The 17377-nt window shown below is 43.5% G+C and overlaps 1 protein-coding gene across 1 annotated transcript; it reads left to right on the top strand.

The window, feature by feature from the left end:
* Window positions 1-1812: 1812 nt before the first annotated feature.
* nsd2 (nuclear receptor binding SET domain protein 2) lies at window positions 1813-15153 on the top strand. Its single transcript, XM_061082754.1, has 23 exons — window positions 1813-1881; window positions 3188-3831; window positions 4324-4489; window positions 4630-4796; window positions 5863-6096; window positions 6189-6399; window positions 6871-6933; window positions 7083-7189; window positions 7343-7451; window positions 7608-7723; window positions 7970-8059; window positions 8923-9049; window positions 9357-9557; window positions 10261-10440; window positions 11131-11287; window positions 11379-11581; window positions 11813-11916; window positions 12397-12666; window positions 12768-12884; window positions 12978-13119; window positions 13470-13576; window positions 13725-13923; window positions 14570-15153. The coding sequence occupies exons 2-23, from the start codon at window positions 3217-3219 to the stop codon at window positions 14890-14892; spliced, it is 4008 nt and encodes a 1335-aa protein (XP_060938737.1). The 5' UTR covers window positions 1813-1881; window positions 3188-3216; the 3' UTR covers window positions 14893-15153.
* Window positions 15154-17377: the final 2224 nt, after the last annotated feature.

Raw genomic sequence — 17377 nt, forward strand, 5'->3', positions numbered from 1 at the left:
CTTTAATTCACTTCACTTCAAGTCTCTTTATTTCAATTTATTTCAATTATATATTCCAATGCTTTACTGAATTATGCAGAAAGGAAGTTATCACTGCAATGACGTTCTTAGATATGGCAAAAATATATATTATTACACTGTTATACTCTATAGCAAAATTTAAAAAAAAACACAGATTTGAGCTCTATAGTAGGGAAGAAATCTAAATAAATAAATACATTCTAATCAATTGACCCCTTGTTATTTAAAATACCCTCCAGGCTCCCCATTTCCAAATCCATCAATAATGTCTTATTAAGGACATGGACTTTTGTTATTATTTAATTATTTATTACTGCGATTATCTACTATAATTATTATGAATGTATTAGTATTATTTTTTTGCAACTACCGGAAATAGGGGTTGTATTGTTCCCGTAGGTTTTACACCTCCTAGCTTCTCTTGCTGGTACTGCAGGTTCATGTTTGAATTTACTGTCCACTCTTCATTTGACGTGTTATCATCGTGTTATTATTTTAAACAATCACATGATCAATTAGAAAACGTTTCACCAGCACCTGATGTATTTCTGTCCACACTGTGTGTAACTGTGGATCGAACCTGGTGTATTGCTTCCAGGGAAAACTATACAAGGGCCCCCAAAACCATGAGGACCCCCCATAACCATGAGGTCCCCCCCCCCCCCAAACCACGCGGGCCCCCCGAACCATGAGAAGCCCCACGTTCCTTTGTCATAATCCGGTTTAAGTACTTTATTTTTGTATATTACTCTCCAGTGGAGTTTATTATGAAGTATTTATAATATCATTAAATACAAGAAAACAAGACAAGGTCACTGAGGTTATATTCATATTCACAGTTTTTGTTTCATATGTTTATGTTGTTAAACATGTTTACTGAGACTTTGATTGGAAAAGTAATAATTTCAAAACTTTAATGATTAGCATGAACAAATAATAATAAGAACAACACAGAGGAGGAAGAAGATTAGGATGAAGAAGATGAAGAGGGGAGAGGATAAAGATGAAGAGGATGAAGAAGATAAGGAAGATGAGGATAAAGATGAAGAGGAGGAAGAGGATGAAGAAGCTGAAGAGGGGAGAGTATAAAGATGAAGATGATAATAAAGATGATGATAAAGATGAAGATGCTGAAAATAAATATGATGATGAAGATGATAAATATGATACATATGATGAAGGTGATAAAAAAATAATGAAGATGATAAAGATGATGAGGAACCATATGATGAAGATGATGATTAATACGATGAATGGGATGAAAATAATGATGAAGATGATAAAGATGGTGAAGACGATGATGAAGATGAAGATGATAAATATGATACATATCATGAGGGTGATGAAAAAAATGAAGATGAAGACGATGATGATACATATGATGAAGATGATGATTAATATGATGAAGGTGATGAAAATAATGATGATGATAAAGATGATGAAGACGATGATAAAGATGAAGATGATACATTTGATGAAGGTGATGAAGATGATACATATGATGAAGGTGATGATTAATATGATAAAGATGATGATACATATGATGAAGATGAAGGTGATAATTAATATGATACAGATGATGAAGGTGATTAATATGATAAATATGATAAGGATGATGATTAATATGATGAAGGTGATGAAGACTCTCGGGTCACTCACTTCCTGCGGTTGGTTTTTTGAACGGACCGGTTGGATCCTCGCTTCGCTCTCGACCAATCGGAAGTGAGTATTTTTCGCGCTGTTGGCCGCAGTGTTTGATTTTCCCGCAAGCTGCTGCAGCCTCGAGCCGAATGAGAGGCTCCGTGTGACGGGAGGAGTCCGGACGCTTCGTCCCAAGAACCGCCGGCAGCACCTCGACAGGTAACCGAGGACTAACCCTCCAGGGGCCGGCCGCCCGGGGGCTGCGAGCCGGCCCGGGTCCGCTAGGGTACACTTGTTCGGGCCCATCATCCATTTTAGCGAGAGGAGCTGCTAGCTAGTGAGCTAGCTAACTATGCTAGCTTTGAGTGTGTACTTTGAATGGGCTTCAATGGAGCGATGGCTAGCTTCGGCTAGCACGGCTAGCCTTTTTGAAACGAGCTGTCATGGCGCCTGCAAACCGAGCATATTAGTGAAAGAAGAGGAAAACATTAAAAACAAGCGGCCGCGGTGAATCCCGGTGGTTTATCTTCCCGGTAGCATTGAGCTAGCAGGCGGGTTAGCCGGTGGGTTTAGTGGATTTAGCGTCCGGGTGGCGGCTTTGTCTATTTGCTGGAATGCGGTGTAATGGCTGACTGAGCTGTGACAGAGATGCGGCTCCGGGTGATCGCTGGTCCGCAGCTGGAAGCACACATCGTGGCTTCCGCTCCAGGTCATAGCCGGAGCCCGTTTCTTGCATGACATTACAGGGCGGCTGCTGGCGAGCTGGAGGTGTTACAGAAGAGATCGAGTTAAAAACGGATGTTACAGATGCTTATGTCGGTGGGGGGGGTGTAGTGGGGGGGAGTTCAACCCAGTAACACAACACGAATCCTCCATGCACCGGGTTAGCTTCTATCCGGAGCAGGATGCACGCAATTCCAGCAATTATCCGCACGCCGGTTGCATTCCACCGACTTGTCAGCTGCTCTCATTTCCGCGGCTTCCCCCCCCCCACCCCCCACCCCCTGGTGATGCGGTGATTCCGCGACCACCCACTCGTCCTCCTCCTCCAGGGTCTGCAGCTGGCAGCCATAGCTCGTCCTGTACCCGGGAGAGAGGCGACTAGTCCCGGGTAAGATGCTCTCCACCCGCCCGGGAGCTTTTCTTACGTGTGCATAGGATTCAATAGGGGTGTACCTCGATCACGCATGTTGGGATCTCAGTGTTATTTCACTGGACTGATCCATTGTGGCTTCACACTGTCTCCTACACAACATCCAGGCTGGAGCGTTGTGTGACAGGTGCAGCTCTCTCTCTCTCTCTCTCTCTCTCTCTCTCTCTCTCTCTCTCTCTCTGCCCTCTGCCATTTTGTAAACTGTACCAACGCTGTTTGCAAAGAATTCACATTTCCACAAATCCCACTTTGCAAAAATAGCCAAAAGGAAGAGTGTGAGAAAGTGAGTGCGTGGATCTGATTGTAATGATTTGTGACTGAACCTGTGGAATGAGAAGTTTTCTGTGGCCCCCCCCCCCCCCTGTTGTGCAGCTCAGCGAGCCTGGAGGGGCCGAGGTGGGATGGACACTAAAGGAAGCTCTCTGCCCTCCATGCCCGAACCAGCCAACCCCATCAGCATGAAGCAGCCGCCGCCGGAGACCCTCGGCGTACGGAAAGGTCGGGGGGACATGAGCAGCGACCCGGCTCTGCTCATGGACAAAGCCGCCGCCCAGCTGGCCGCCACACTACAAGACGGCGCCCTCCAGAAGATGGCCGGCCACAGTCATAACCACCACAGCCACGAGAGGCTCAAAGACCTCACCTCCCGTGTGCTGAACGGCGAGCAAGACCCGCCGCCCAAGCTCTGTGCTCCGGAGACCCCCGTGCTCAAGGGCGCCGAGACCCCGGCCATCAACGGAACCCATCAGCACCAGTGCGGCCCTCATACAGAAGCTGAACTGAAGGTGACGGTGCCCCAGGTGGTGGAGCCGCCGCCGTTTGAACCGTGCGGCGCCAACGGGACCAGTCTGGCGAGCGAAGGGACGATATCCGGACCCGAGAAGAGACAGGACGTGAAGAAGAGAGGAGGGAGACCTGTCAAACCCAAACCTCAACCCAACCACAGCTCCTCTCTCGTCCCTCCGGAGCAAGTGGACCACACGAAGGCTGCTGAAGGAACCGGAGCAGCTGACAAGGTTTTACATTTTTAACTCATTTTAATTAGAAGGTAGAATTTGTGTTCTCCTGTGGTAATATAATACAATAAACTGCATTATCTCCAGCTAATACTTGTTTGAAACAATAATGTACTAATTTCTGACATGATATTAAGCCAAAAGGATCACACATACTAATGAGATCAAACTGTACTAAGCCTCTGATCCACATCTGAATTCATAATGACTCTTGACTTAAATTAATACAATTGATCAAGTCACATTTAAATGTTTGTGCAAAATTTTAAGCAAGGATTTCCATAGATGTAGAAATTGATAAATAGTTTGATTATTTGCAAGTAAATGTTGAGCTGCGGAGTCTCCCACAAAGAATCAGATGTTTAATTGTTCACCAACATTTGCAAGAAGAAGTTTTCTGTCTAAAATAGTGCGTGAGAAAAAGTCATTTATTTTAATACGTGGAAATGAAACCTGATGTATTTAAACTCTAATCTTCTTTGTCTCCTCCAGCTCGATCTCCTCCCTGAGGTGAAGGCGGAGGCGTCAGAAAAGTCTCCGTCACTGATCCCTCGTTTTGCTGTGGGTGACCTGGTGTGGACGAAGGTGTCGGGGTACCCCTGGTGGCCTTGCATGGTGACCACAGACCCAGAGTTCAGCCACCACTTCAAACAGAAAGGCGAGTTACACCCACAACCGCCTGCTTCATTCAAATTCAAGCGATATGTTGTAAAGGTTGAAAAACGACCAGATTTCTATTTTTAAAGTCACGTTTTGATGGCATTATTTAATTGTTTTTCTGTTTTGTTTTGTTTTTAGCAGCCAACAGCAGGTCAGGCCTCCTCTACCATGTGCAGTATTTTGGAGATGCTCCGGAGAGAGGCTACATCTTTGAGAAGAACATGGTGTTGTTCTCTGGAGAGGATCAGTACCAGCAGCTCAGTCTGGGCAACAAACAAGCCGCCTCCTGCAACATCCACAAAAAGGTGAGAATCTGCTTCTTTCTTGTTGCCTCAATGGGGGAATGTGGTCTTTCTGGTGTTGCTTAGAAAGACTTGGCTCAGAAACCGTTCAGCATTTAAACCCTGAACTTCTTTAAAACGTTTTACACAAGGGTCTCTCTCGTCAATCAAATGTTACTTTTTTTTGGGGGGTTAGGGTTAGTGTTGTGATTTGTGAATATGGGCTATACAAATAAAATTTGATTGATTGATTGACATCAATTTACATACATACATGAACCCTCCCCAACCTGAACATATGACAATATAAAATGTCAGTAAATAATACAAATATCACAAAAATGGCTAAGTTATTATTAAAACACCAATTCAAGGACAAAAAATTACAATAAAAATACTAATTTAGGTTAAACTAAATTAAAACAAAATTAAATATATATATATATATAAGTAAAATAAAATACAGTCACAAACATGGAACAGAGTACAGCACACATTCCTCACAACAGATTAGTCACTTCACATTTCCAATGTGAATTCAATGTCACCATTCTTAACAAAGTCCAAAAACATCTTCCAGATACAGTAAAATTGAGAAGCTTTCTTCCGAACTACATATGTTAACTTCTCAAGAGCCAAACTCAACGTTAAGTTTTTTAACCAGTGGCGTAGAGAGGGGCAACGAACATTCTTCCACGTCAGAGCGATTGAGCGCCTGGCCTGTACAGATGTTACTTTTTTATTTCTCTCGGCCAACTTCCTCAGTTTTGCTGCTTTTCACCAACAAACAATTAAGGAATCATATTTGTAGATTTGTGCGAGTAACTCATGACGTTTTTGTTGGCAAATCTTCTCTTTCACAGCTTCCTCATGAATCTTATCACTTCTGCAATCTTGTTTCTATATTTTGCAGTAACAGTGTAAAACAAATATCTGTTGATGGCAACACAATGACAAGACACCTCTACCGTATTGTGTCTTGTTCTCTCGTATCATCTGATGAGTTGAGAGTGACCCGTTTCTTCAGACAACACGATTGCCACCACAGCGACTTGCCGTTTAACCTTGTTGCTTTCTCTGTGTCCTGCAGACGACTCCATCCGTCCCACGAAAGCTCCAGGCCCAGTGGAACATGGGCATCATTCAGGCCAAGGAGGCCCTCAGCATGTCGCTGGACGAGCGCATGATGAACTTTACCTTTCAGTACGATGAGGACGGGCCGCGCCTGAACCTCGGGATCCTGGAGAAACTGAAACCAAAAGTCTGCGAGGAGATGAACCAGGAATCTGTGTCACGCCTGAGCCCAGAACTTCCATCCCTGCTGGTAAATACCCAAACAAAAAGAAAATTGGAGTAAAACATGTTTTAAACAGCCTGAGCAGATCTTTACCAGTGGATGACCTGTTGTCTTTGCAGGGTCCCGTTTCTTCTGAACCAGTTGAACCAGTCGTACCTCAGAAGAAGAAGAGACGACCCAGACAGCCTCCGTCTCCAACCAAGACGGTGAGGAGACGGAAAAAAGCTGCAGTGGAGAACTCTGCCAATCCGGTGAAGAAGAGGAAATCAAAGCTGGTGCCACCGACCGACCCGGCTTCAGAACTCGTCTCAGCCCCGGTTCCAGTTCCAGGTTGGTTGACAGTTAAAACTCTAGCCATCAATGGAGGGCTGGTTGAATTTGGTTGTGGCTGGTGTGTGTTTTTAAGAGTGTGGTGGAATCTCATGCTTTAAATTTGCCGTTTGTGGCCGATTACGTAGTGATGTGGGCGGATTCTTGTCTAATTCATCACTTAATGAGGCCATTCCTGGTTGGTGAGAGATGGTGAATTCAGGATGTGAGAATACAAGATCCAAGAAAGCTGCACTTCACAGCACTGGAACCTAGAGACACAGAATTTAACTATAATGCCGTTTCCCATTTGCTTTGATAATAATGTGGAAAACAAAATTCAAATGGTCCTTGGTTGCTCATTATTCTCCTATTTATAAATGACAGAGTATTTAAACTGAGCTGGTAACAGTACTTGTAATATTTGAGAAGTGATTCATCATGTAGGTATGTCAGTTCATTAAATTTAATTTGAGTCTTTTGTTGTCGTAGTGGACAAAGTGAAGAAAAGGCGAAAGCGAGCGACTCCTGCAGAGCAGACGACCGATTCTTCAGGTGAGTCATTTGTCAGAAAATATTTTACCCACTAATTCGAAAACACAAGAGAAGATTTTAAATCTGCTGTTATAACTAAAATAGAAATTGTCTGATTCTCAACCAAATTAAGATGATTTTATATTTTTTCTTCACAACCATATCTCCAGTTAAGAGGGAGAGAAAGAAGGCGCCTAAAAGGAAGCTGTCGGACTCGGCAGCCGATAAGGAGCAGGCGCCCAAGAGACGCAAGATGAGCAAAGATGCTGAGAAACAGGTTTGTTTAAATTAGATGTGATGTCACGTTTAACCTGTTGAAACTTGTTCCTGAAAAGTAATAAGTGAGTTTGAAAAACACCCCACTTTGGAGATATTCAATTATTTCCTCGTTCATTGCGTCCATATGCTGAACAAGTTCTTACGTCCTCAGGCTTCGACTTCGGAGGGAACGCAGCAAAAGAGGAGAAGAACCAAGAAAACTGACGTGGAAGTGAAGGAAACCAAGAGACGTCAGAAAAAGACAAAAGATCCTCTGGCTGGTAAACAACTCGCTCTCGACAAGCTACAATACCGAGCATGTCTTCTTCATTCACACCTCTGTGCTTTGTTCTGTGGCCTCACTCTCATCTGAGCAACCTTATCTTGGCCACTGCAGCTCCTGCTAATAATAGTTTGTACATTTTGACTGTGCACAGCCGATCCAGACGCGGTGAAACCAAAGCGCAGGAGGAAAAGGAAACAGGATGGCGAGAACCAGGCCAAACCTGCCAAGACGAAGAAGAGAAGGGCCTCTCCGTGTCCTGATCCTGAGGTGAGAGGAAGTAACCTCAGGGTGTTTCCATCTTAAATTACACAAACTTGTCAGCAACGTTACAAGTCCTCAACTAGATCTAAATTAAACAAGTACAGAGAACTGGTTTGCTTTAAAATGCTCGGCTTCGTTTTCCACTTGTTAGCAGAACTCTTAAAGTAGCAACACCACATTTCCAGATGTGGCCAGTTTCCTGCATGAATCACAATCCTGAATGTCTTGTTCATCACGTGCTGTCTGCTGCAGGGCTCTGGGAGTGAAGGACGTCCTGAGTCTCCGAGCGACAGCTTGGACGGGACGAAAAAGGGCGAACGGAAGAAAGAATTTGTTTGCCAGGTAGGTTCTATAAGATATTTAAACATCAGATGCATTCATACATTAGTTAACCTCTATGATGACTGCACAACTTTCAGTCAGACCAGGTTTATCTGAATATGATTTTTCACGTCATCTTGTACTTCAGGGCAAAAGGGAAGCTCTTAATTTGAAGGGGCCAGTAGTGTGATGTTCTACTGGTTTTGTTTCTATGTAGGGCTGCAACTAACGACTATTCTGATAGTCGATTAGTCACCGATTATTGTAACGATTAATCGACTAATCGGATTATGAATGACACAAATTCTCAATTGCTCTTATTTAGCAAACAGCTTTTAAATTTAGCTTGAGGTTGTTCGAAGCATGTGATGATTGAAAATAAAGACAGTTAAGATTGATACTTCATTAAAAAAAAGTCTTTTAATAAACTTTGCTGCATATAAAGGTACTGTTGACACAAAACCAAAGAAAAGTCAAGTTTTTGTCCATTTAAAACCAAGGACAGGCAAAGTGCTAATAAAAAAAAATTAATTAAAATTCAAGTTTCCCTTTTTTCTGTGAACCAAGAACAGGCCAAGTGCTGATACTAAAAATAAATTAAAAATCAAGTATCCATTTTTCCTTTTAACAAAAATAACAATAATAAAAACATCAACAAAAGAAACCACAGTCTTCCCCGGACTGAATAATTGTGATTTAAAAAAAGACGTTTGTCAGGCAATAGGATAAATATTACAATATTTCTATGGAAAAGATATTTAAAGTTTTGTTTGAATCAAGTCTCCATTTTATTATGTGGGATAGAGATATACATGATCTTTTATTGTGTGTTTGTGGTTATTCAGACATTGTTGTGACGTGTCCCTGTTGATTTGTCCCTGCAGGTGTGTGAGCAGGCTGGTGAGGACCTGCTTCCCTGTGAAGGACAATGCTGCGGCATGTTTCACCTGCACTGTCTGGGTCTGTCGCTAAAACCCGACGACAAGCTGCTGTGTCGGGAGTGCAGCACCGGTGAGAAGTTCACTCTCCGTCTGAGAAATGCTCTTTCTGAATAGCCTCTGAAGTCAATGAATTCATTTCTCCAAATCAGCAGAAACTAAATAAATGTTTTAATTTTGTTTTCTTTGACCACCTGTTTAAGTTACAATATATTTGTAAATTATATCAAATTAAACTATTTTTATCTGAGTGGCTGTTAACAGGCGGGAAAAAACTTGCGACTGACTGTATTATTATTATTTTTTTGTAATAAGTAGTATTTGTAATATGATTGTAGTTGCTGCTGTTTAACCTTTCCCTCCCTCGCTGCTCCTCTCAGGAATCCACTCGTGTTTCTCCTGTAAGCAGTCCGAGGGCCAGCTGCTCCGCTGCCACGTGCTGCACTGCGGCAAGTTTTACCACGAGGCGTGCGTCCGCCTCAACTCGCTCACCCACTTCGACAACAAGGGCCTCCGCTGCCCACTGCACGCCTGCCTGAGCTGCCACTACGGCTGCCGAGCCAAGCACAAGTCCACCAAGGGTGAGCACCTCACACACACTGGTTCACAGTCAGATTCCTTTTCGTTTGGGGACAAATTCAAAAGCATTATAGAAATACTTTACTCAAGGTCACCTTCTTTCTTTGTGCATGGAAACAGAAGTCAGACTTTCTGTATAAAGTTTCAGGTTTGTTTCTATAGTAGAAGTGTAGCTGAAAGCATGAACTGGGAAAGAGGTGATCTGATCAGAATCACAAGGTATTTATTGCCAAGTAGGTTTACACCTACCTGGAATTTGCTCTGGTTATTGGTGCATACAATGAACATAGAAACATAAAAACACAATAAATACACCACACATAAGAAAAACAATAATAATAATAAAACAATATATATTTACTCACTATTTACTTCTTAGTTACTCACTTTTTCACAAGGTAGCATTTATTTAGACAGAAAAACATATCTATATAAAAGACAAAAGATATAAAAAGTGAAATTCAAAAAGCAAAACAGTGAATGGTGTCAAATTGCAATATGCAATGTAATACAGTATAATATAATAAAATAAAATATGTGTTAATGTAACACATCCTTGAGGAGTGGGGGCAGAATAAAAGTCCAAGTCCGGTGGGGGTCCCGGACCTTGTTGATAAGGCCCACTGCAGTCGGGAAGAAGCTGGTCTTTATATAACTTGTAGAAAGTTTTGTTCTAACCCGTTTGTCTGGCTCTCCATGTTGCAGGCAGGTTGATGCGCTGCCTGCGCTGCCCGGTGGCGTACCACATCGGTGACCTGTGTGTGGCAGCCGGCAGCGAGATGATCACCAACACCGCCATCATCTGCACCAACCACTTCAACGCCAAGAAGGGCTACAGCCACCACAGCCACGTCAACGTCAGCTGGTGCTTCGTCTGCTCCAAAGGTTCGAGTCGCCTTCTTCTTTTTTTATTTCACCTACAAGGAGGGAAACCACCAGCAGCTACATGATAATAATAATATATTAACTAATTATCCGACCACAACAGTCTCTATAGTGCCGCTATAACCAGATTACATCCCAACAACTGCACATTTGATCAACAGTCCCTGCTGTATGTGATGTAATCGCTTCACAGAAAGAGTCATGTGAAGTTCAAAGGTCGTAGATTTCCTCCGACAGCCACAGAGTGAAGTCTAACGATGATTAACGTCTCCTCAAGTTACTGGAGGACGTGTGTGTGTGGAGCTATAAATCCCACAAGCTGCTGCTGCGATTCACTGAGGAAATTAGTTAATTTTCATTTGAAATAAAAGCCAGTTCTGTAGAGACGGCTTTTTAATGTTGTGTCAGATGAAACTGAAACAAAGCCGGGATCACTGGTTTCCTGTTTTCATGAATGTTTACCTCTTAGACGCTTTGCAGTTGTGTGTTTCTATTCACTTCACACACAAACAATGTGTTGATTTATGTCTGAGGCAGATTTTCTCCCCTCGGCTGTGAGACTGAACATTTACACTTTATTGTGTTTGTTTTTATCACCGTCGGGCAAAAGACTCGACTGTAAATCAAATCGTTTCCCTGCTGCTGCTTCGTGGTCTTCGAGGGTTCATGTGGTTTCTCGTTGTGTCGCAGGAGGACAGCTGCTGTGCTGCGAGTCGTGTCCGGCAGCTTTTCACCCCGACTGTCTGAACATCGCAATGCCTGATGGGAGCTGGTTCTGCAACGACTGCAGAGCCGGGAAGAAACCCAAGTACAGAGACATCATCTGGGTCAAACTCGGAACATACAGGTGAGAGAAAGTCTTTGAGATGCAGATTTTTATCCTTTTTTCGAAATGTCCTGTTCCCTCTGGTTCTCATTCCGCTGCTTCCTGTCTTCAGATGGTGGCCTGCAGAGATCTACCACCCGAGGGTCATCCCCACCAACATCCAGCACCTTCGCCACGAGATCGGAGAGTTTCCCGTCTTCTTTTTCGGATCCAAGGATTACTTCTGGACTCACCAGGGCCGCGTGTTTCCCTACATGGAGGGAGACCGGGGCAGCAAGCACCAGAGGACCGGAATCGGCAAAGTCTTCAAGAACGGTAGAGCTGCTAAGTCACTTCTCTGGTCAATGAAAGTCATGGAAGAGGTTGTTTCTCCATTTTAAAGTCGGGATAGAGAGAAGTTCAGTCTGTGTACAGTTCACCGAACCAGTATAGCTTTCCTAATTTAGATATTATCAGGTTTGGACATTCTAGAAAAGCATCATCTTGAGCTAAATGTTTAATGTTGAGATGAAATCTAATGAGCATTTCCACCTCTTGTTTCCTCAGCTCTGTTGGAGGCTGACGCTCGATTCAAGGAGATAAAGATTAAACGAGAGGCGAAGGAAGCGCAGGAGAACAGTCGGAAACCGCCGCCATACAAATTCATCAAGGTGGGACATCCCATGTTTCTGTCTCTGAAGTATGACAAATACTATACTAAACTGTACAGCGCATCCTAGTGGCTTGGTGTTGAAGTGCAGTCATTGTCAATGATATTCTCGAGGGATACGGTGGGTGGTTCTGTTAGAAAACATCTTTCTTTTAGCCCACTTATCTTGTTTATCTCGTAAAAAACACATTCAATTGAAAACCGCATGATTTGGGTTTAATACAATGGTTGGTTATGTTTCATTGAACCCTGCAGATCTATGATTTGACTATTTACCTCAAACCCTGGTCCCAACCCAACAATAATAATGTGCCCATCCACATTTCTGAATAAAGAAAATGGTATTTAGACACATGTATTTATATAACACTTCTATAGACATGATAGTTTTATCTTCTTCTGGAATAGATGTTAAAGCATACACTTAATATGTACTTCCCTTTTTTTATTGATGTTTTACTGAACAATGTTTCTCCTTCAGGTCAACAAACCCTTCGGCAAAGTGCAGGTCTACACCGCCGACATCTCTGAGATCCCAAAGTGCAACTGCAAGCCGGCGGACGAGCGGCCGTGCGGGTTCGAGTCCGAGTGTCTGAACCGCATGCTGCAGTACGAGTGCCACCCGCAGGTGTGTCCCAGCGGCGAGCGCTGCTGCAACCAGGACTTCACCAAACGTCTGTACCCAGAGACCAAGATCATCAAGGCGCCCGGCAAAGGCTGGGGCCTGGTCGCCCTGCGGGACATCAAGAAGGTGAGAGGGAGGGACATGGGAGATATGCATCAAATCATGAATTCTTCTTTAAAAACCTTTGAACGTGTGAATCCGGTCTGATGGTTGCTTCTCTCCCACAGGGCGAGTTTGTGAACGAGTACATCGGCGAGCTGGTGGACGAGGAGGAGTGCCGGGCGAGGATCAAGTACGCCCACGAAAACAACATCACTGACTTCTACATGCTCACCATCGACAAGGTCGGTTCCACATCCGGCCGATCCACCCTCACGTCATCTCTTCCACTATCTCCAGTGTCTTTAAACCCAAAATCACGTTGTTGTTTCTTCAAGGATCGGATCATCGACGCCGGGCCGAAGGGAAACTACTCTCGCTTCATGAACCACAGCTGTCAGCCCAACTGTGACACGCAGAAGTGGACGGTGAACGGAGACACGCGAGTCGGCCTCTTCGCCGTCCGGGACATCCCAGCAGGTGAGACCAGTCCCGAGCCGAGGGACGGATCCGTGGAGACGAGTCCACCGACTCCTGGGACACGTGCTGAAGAATAACTCCACATATAGTCACATCTTTACAGATTTCTATCAGCGTTTATGTTTGCTGGATGCAGCTTGTTGTGTTTGTTTTTATTTATCGTTATTTATATTGTTTTTTATAACATCTGAGTAATCTTTGACAAAAAAGAAGTCCTAATATTTATATTGGTGTCAGACTTCTTCTTTTTCAGACTTAAAAGTTTCATCTCTGTGATTTTGTTGCATCTATGATTCCAGCTCTAACCTGCTCATGTTAATTCACTTAATTCTTTTTTATTTTATTCTCAGGGACCGAGTTGACCTTCAACTACAACCTGGATTGCCTCGGCAACGAGAAGACGGTTTGTCGTTGCGACGCCCCAAACTGCAGCGGCTTCCTCGGGGATCGGCCTAAGGTGAGAGTTATTATCTTTAATATCACAACTGCAATTTCAAAACGATGGAACACGGATACAATCATGATAAAAGTCTGGAAGATGGAAAGAGATGCAGATGTTTGTTTCCTTGCTCACGTTTGATTCCATGTCTGCATCCGATCCACAGAACTCGAACGGCCAAGCAGCCGAGCCCAAAGCGAAGAGGTTGAAGAGGAAGTATAAGAAGAGGAAGAGCGAGGGAAAGAAAAAGTCCGAGGACGAGTGTTTCCGCTGTGGAGACGGAGGTCAGCTGGTGCTCTGCGGAAAGAAGGCCTGCGCCAAAGCTTATCACCTGACCTGCCTGAACCTCACCAAGAGGCCCTTCGGTAAGAGACACTGCAGCACGTGGGTTACTCACATAACCACCGTGACCTGGGAACTAGATTAATAAATATATAATTGTTTATCGACTATAAATCTGGTTTAAGCTCATTTGTGAAGACCTGCTTTTATTGTGACATGAGGGTAAGATTAGATTAGATTCAACTTTATTGTCATTGCACAGTTCAAGTACATATACAACGAAATGCAGTTTAGCATCTAACCAGAAGTGCAAAAAAGGCAGTAAAAGTGCAGAGTATTGTGCATATTAAAGTGAATATGTAAATAAATAAGATCTGTACAGTAAGAAATATATTTGGAATATTACAGTATTAAGAGGAATTGTATGATATAAGAACGATGAATACACTATGAGCAGGATAAATAGATAAATTTATATAAATATGAATACATTATAGGTGGGATAATACAGAAATACAAAGAGTAACAGTCTAGTACAAATGTTCAGTGGTTGGAGGAGGGTGTGGCAGGGTGGAGGGGGGAAGTATAGATGCAGTCTTTGGGTTTTTACACATTACTTCCTGTTCCTTACAGACTAATAATCAGCAGATTAATTGATAAAACACTAATCATTATTTAAAGCCGTATCTTCTTAACTAACTGTCTCTTTCCTCCGTGCGCCCCCTGCAGGACGGTGGGATTGCCCCTGGCATCATTGTGACGTCTGCGGGAAAAACTCGGACGCGTTCTGTCAGCTCTGCCCGAACTCCTTCTGCAAGGCCCACCACGAGGGGGCGCTGCGCCCGTGGCCCACCACCGGGCAGCTGTGCTGTCTGGAGCACGAGGAGCTGGAGGGAGTCGACAGCCAGGACCCGGGGATCAGCTCGGAGGCAACGCCATCCACCACCACCACAACCGACACCACCGCTGGTCGTCCTCCCAAAGGCTCCAGGAAGGCCGACGGCGCCCAGGCCAAAACAAAGGGCTCGAAGAGGAAAGCAGCAGAGGCCTGAGTGACCTTTGACCCCTCCGAGAGCCAAAAGACCAAACCAGACTCTGACCCTTGCTCCCCTCGTTAGAAACAAATATAAACCCCACGTTATACCGTCTTCACCATCACAGGAACCAAGGCACTGTTCATCCTCGTCGTCAGGGAAACCGGCTTGAAGCTCACGTGCTCGAGCTCCAGCGCCGCCGCTCCGACCTTCTTCACCTTTAACCTTTGACCTCTTTCAGGTTTTGTTTTGAACTCGTCTGCACTGAGGCACCGAGCAAGCGAGAGCAGGGCAGGAAGCTGCAACTCCTCCACCAACCAAACTGCCTTTTTGTTATTTAGTTTTAGTTTTGAGTTTTCAAACCAACACAAGGAACCCGTTGGTTTCTCCCCCCCCCCCCTCACTCCACGTGGACCATCTGGAACGAGTTTCAGAGCGATATCTATATACGTGTTTATCAAAGACCAAAAGTATAATTGCTGGAATATTGTGAGACATCAGACAGGTTTGCCAAATGGAGCGCTTTTATTTTTATATATAGTATATATATTCCAGATGTAATATCAAACAGCAGGACACTATGGATCGGCCTCACATGACCTCTTTACTTTAATACCGTAGCCATAGGTTACATTTAACCCTAGACATTTTTTACAACCTGTTATTTTTTTTGTTTTAGCTCAGTTTCAGCTTTTTAGATTTGATTATTTTTGGGTTTTGTTTTGTATCAGGACGCTGAACGATAAACCTGTTATCTACCTGCATGTCCGGAGAACGAGGGATCAGAGGAAGTGTTAGAAACACGACTCTGAGGTTTTAAAGGTTTCTGACGTTTTCTGCTCAACGACTAAATCAGAAAAAATCAAGGAACCACAGGGAAGCTCTTGAACCCGTTTCCTACGTTGAGCGTTTGGTGCTAACATCACGGTGCTTTCCACTGATCTGACAAACCACGGTACTGAGACATTTAATCACTGAGTCGTTCATCTGGAGCCAAGGTTTTGAGAAGCTGTTTTCAGACGTGACCTCTGGAGAACGTCCAGACAACTGGGTCCAGACTTTCTCTGGATCTTGGTCTTTGACGTGTCCACAACAACAGGAGCAGGGGGTGGAGCCTGCAGTGGAAATCACATAGTTTTGTTGACAGCACATCAAGAATCTCTGGAATCTCGTTTTTCCACGTTGACCACTTCGTCTTCTCCGTGTGAGGCTCCTCCTCCTCTTCCTCCTCATACTGGGACCAGTCGATGTCTGGAAACAGCCTCAGGACCTCGGCCTTTCGTTATTTTTAATCCTCAGGAGGTTTTTAGTCTCTAAACTGCATCTTGTTGTTTGAAACTCGAACACAAGCTAACGACACACTGGCTAATTCCTTCACTCAGAAATAACTCATCTCCTTCACTTTCCACTTCCATGTTTACAGTGACTCGTGGCTCAGGCTAATTCCTGGTTTCAGTAGTGAACCGTACACTTGTATCTTCTAATCTGTGTGTTTATTTGGAAATCAATAAGTTCAAACTCCAGAGGATTTTCACAGAGTTTCACGCACGTTTAATAATGTGGAGACGCCGCGTCGTTACCCAGAATTCCTCACTGTCCTTCTCCTGTGTCAAAAACCAAATCATGAACAGTTTCACTTGTTTGTCTTTTCGTCGGTTATAAGATATTGTCTAACATTGAGGCTAAACACGTTTCTTGTATCTTTAATTTCATATTTGACTTTGGTTTTAAAAAACGTTGGAATCTTGAATCATCTTAGTTTTTAACTCGCTGTTGCTTTTTTTTTTTCCTTCCACGATCTTCACATCTCCAGGAAGCAGGATTTGACTTGAACTCACACGACAGCAGGTTTTTTGGTTTTGTTTTAACTGCACCTTTTGGGTTTTTATCTCGAGTGTTTTGGTTTCTCCCGGCCTCACGTGAGCGGGACGTGTTCTGCGACTTCCTCCGTTCCGATCGTCGTGCTAACCCTAATGTGTGTTGAGTGGATGTAGCCCAGCCAGTTGTTTTTTGTAAGCACTGTAATTCCCTGTAGAGCTGAAGTGTAACGTGTGCGTAGGGGTTTCATTCTGTAACTACTGTCATAGTAAACCAGAGACTAATATGTACATAATGTATAAGTGGTTATAGTGATGCATCTATTGTAAATATCATACAAGTTCTCTGACGTATGTTTTTCTTTTGTTTTTGTTTTTTCTTGATGCTGAAAAACACTTCTGTGCAGGATCTCACTCGTCTGTTGATTCGTGCAATAAAAAGTGATGGAATGTCTACTCTGAATCCACTGGACTTTATCTTTTAACTTGTGACATCTGAAAATACTTTTATCACCTTTATTACATTAATTGAAAGGATTTGAAATTCACATTGAAGCCTTAAAGAAAATGTTGTTCAACTAGTTGCTTTAACTAATTTGCACTAAACTTATCTCTGAAGTACATTTGAACTTTGAACTGATGAGTGCTGAAAAAAAATAAAATGGCAACTACTTTGAAAATCTATT

The sequence above is a fragment of the Limanda limanda genome, chromosome 12, assembly GCF_963576545.1.
Source record: "Limanda limanda chromosome 12, fLimLim1.1, whole genome shotgun sequence".
NCBI lineage: Eukaryota > Metazoa > Chordata > Actinopteri > Pleuronectiformes > Pleuronectidae > Limanda > Limanda limanda.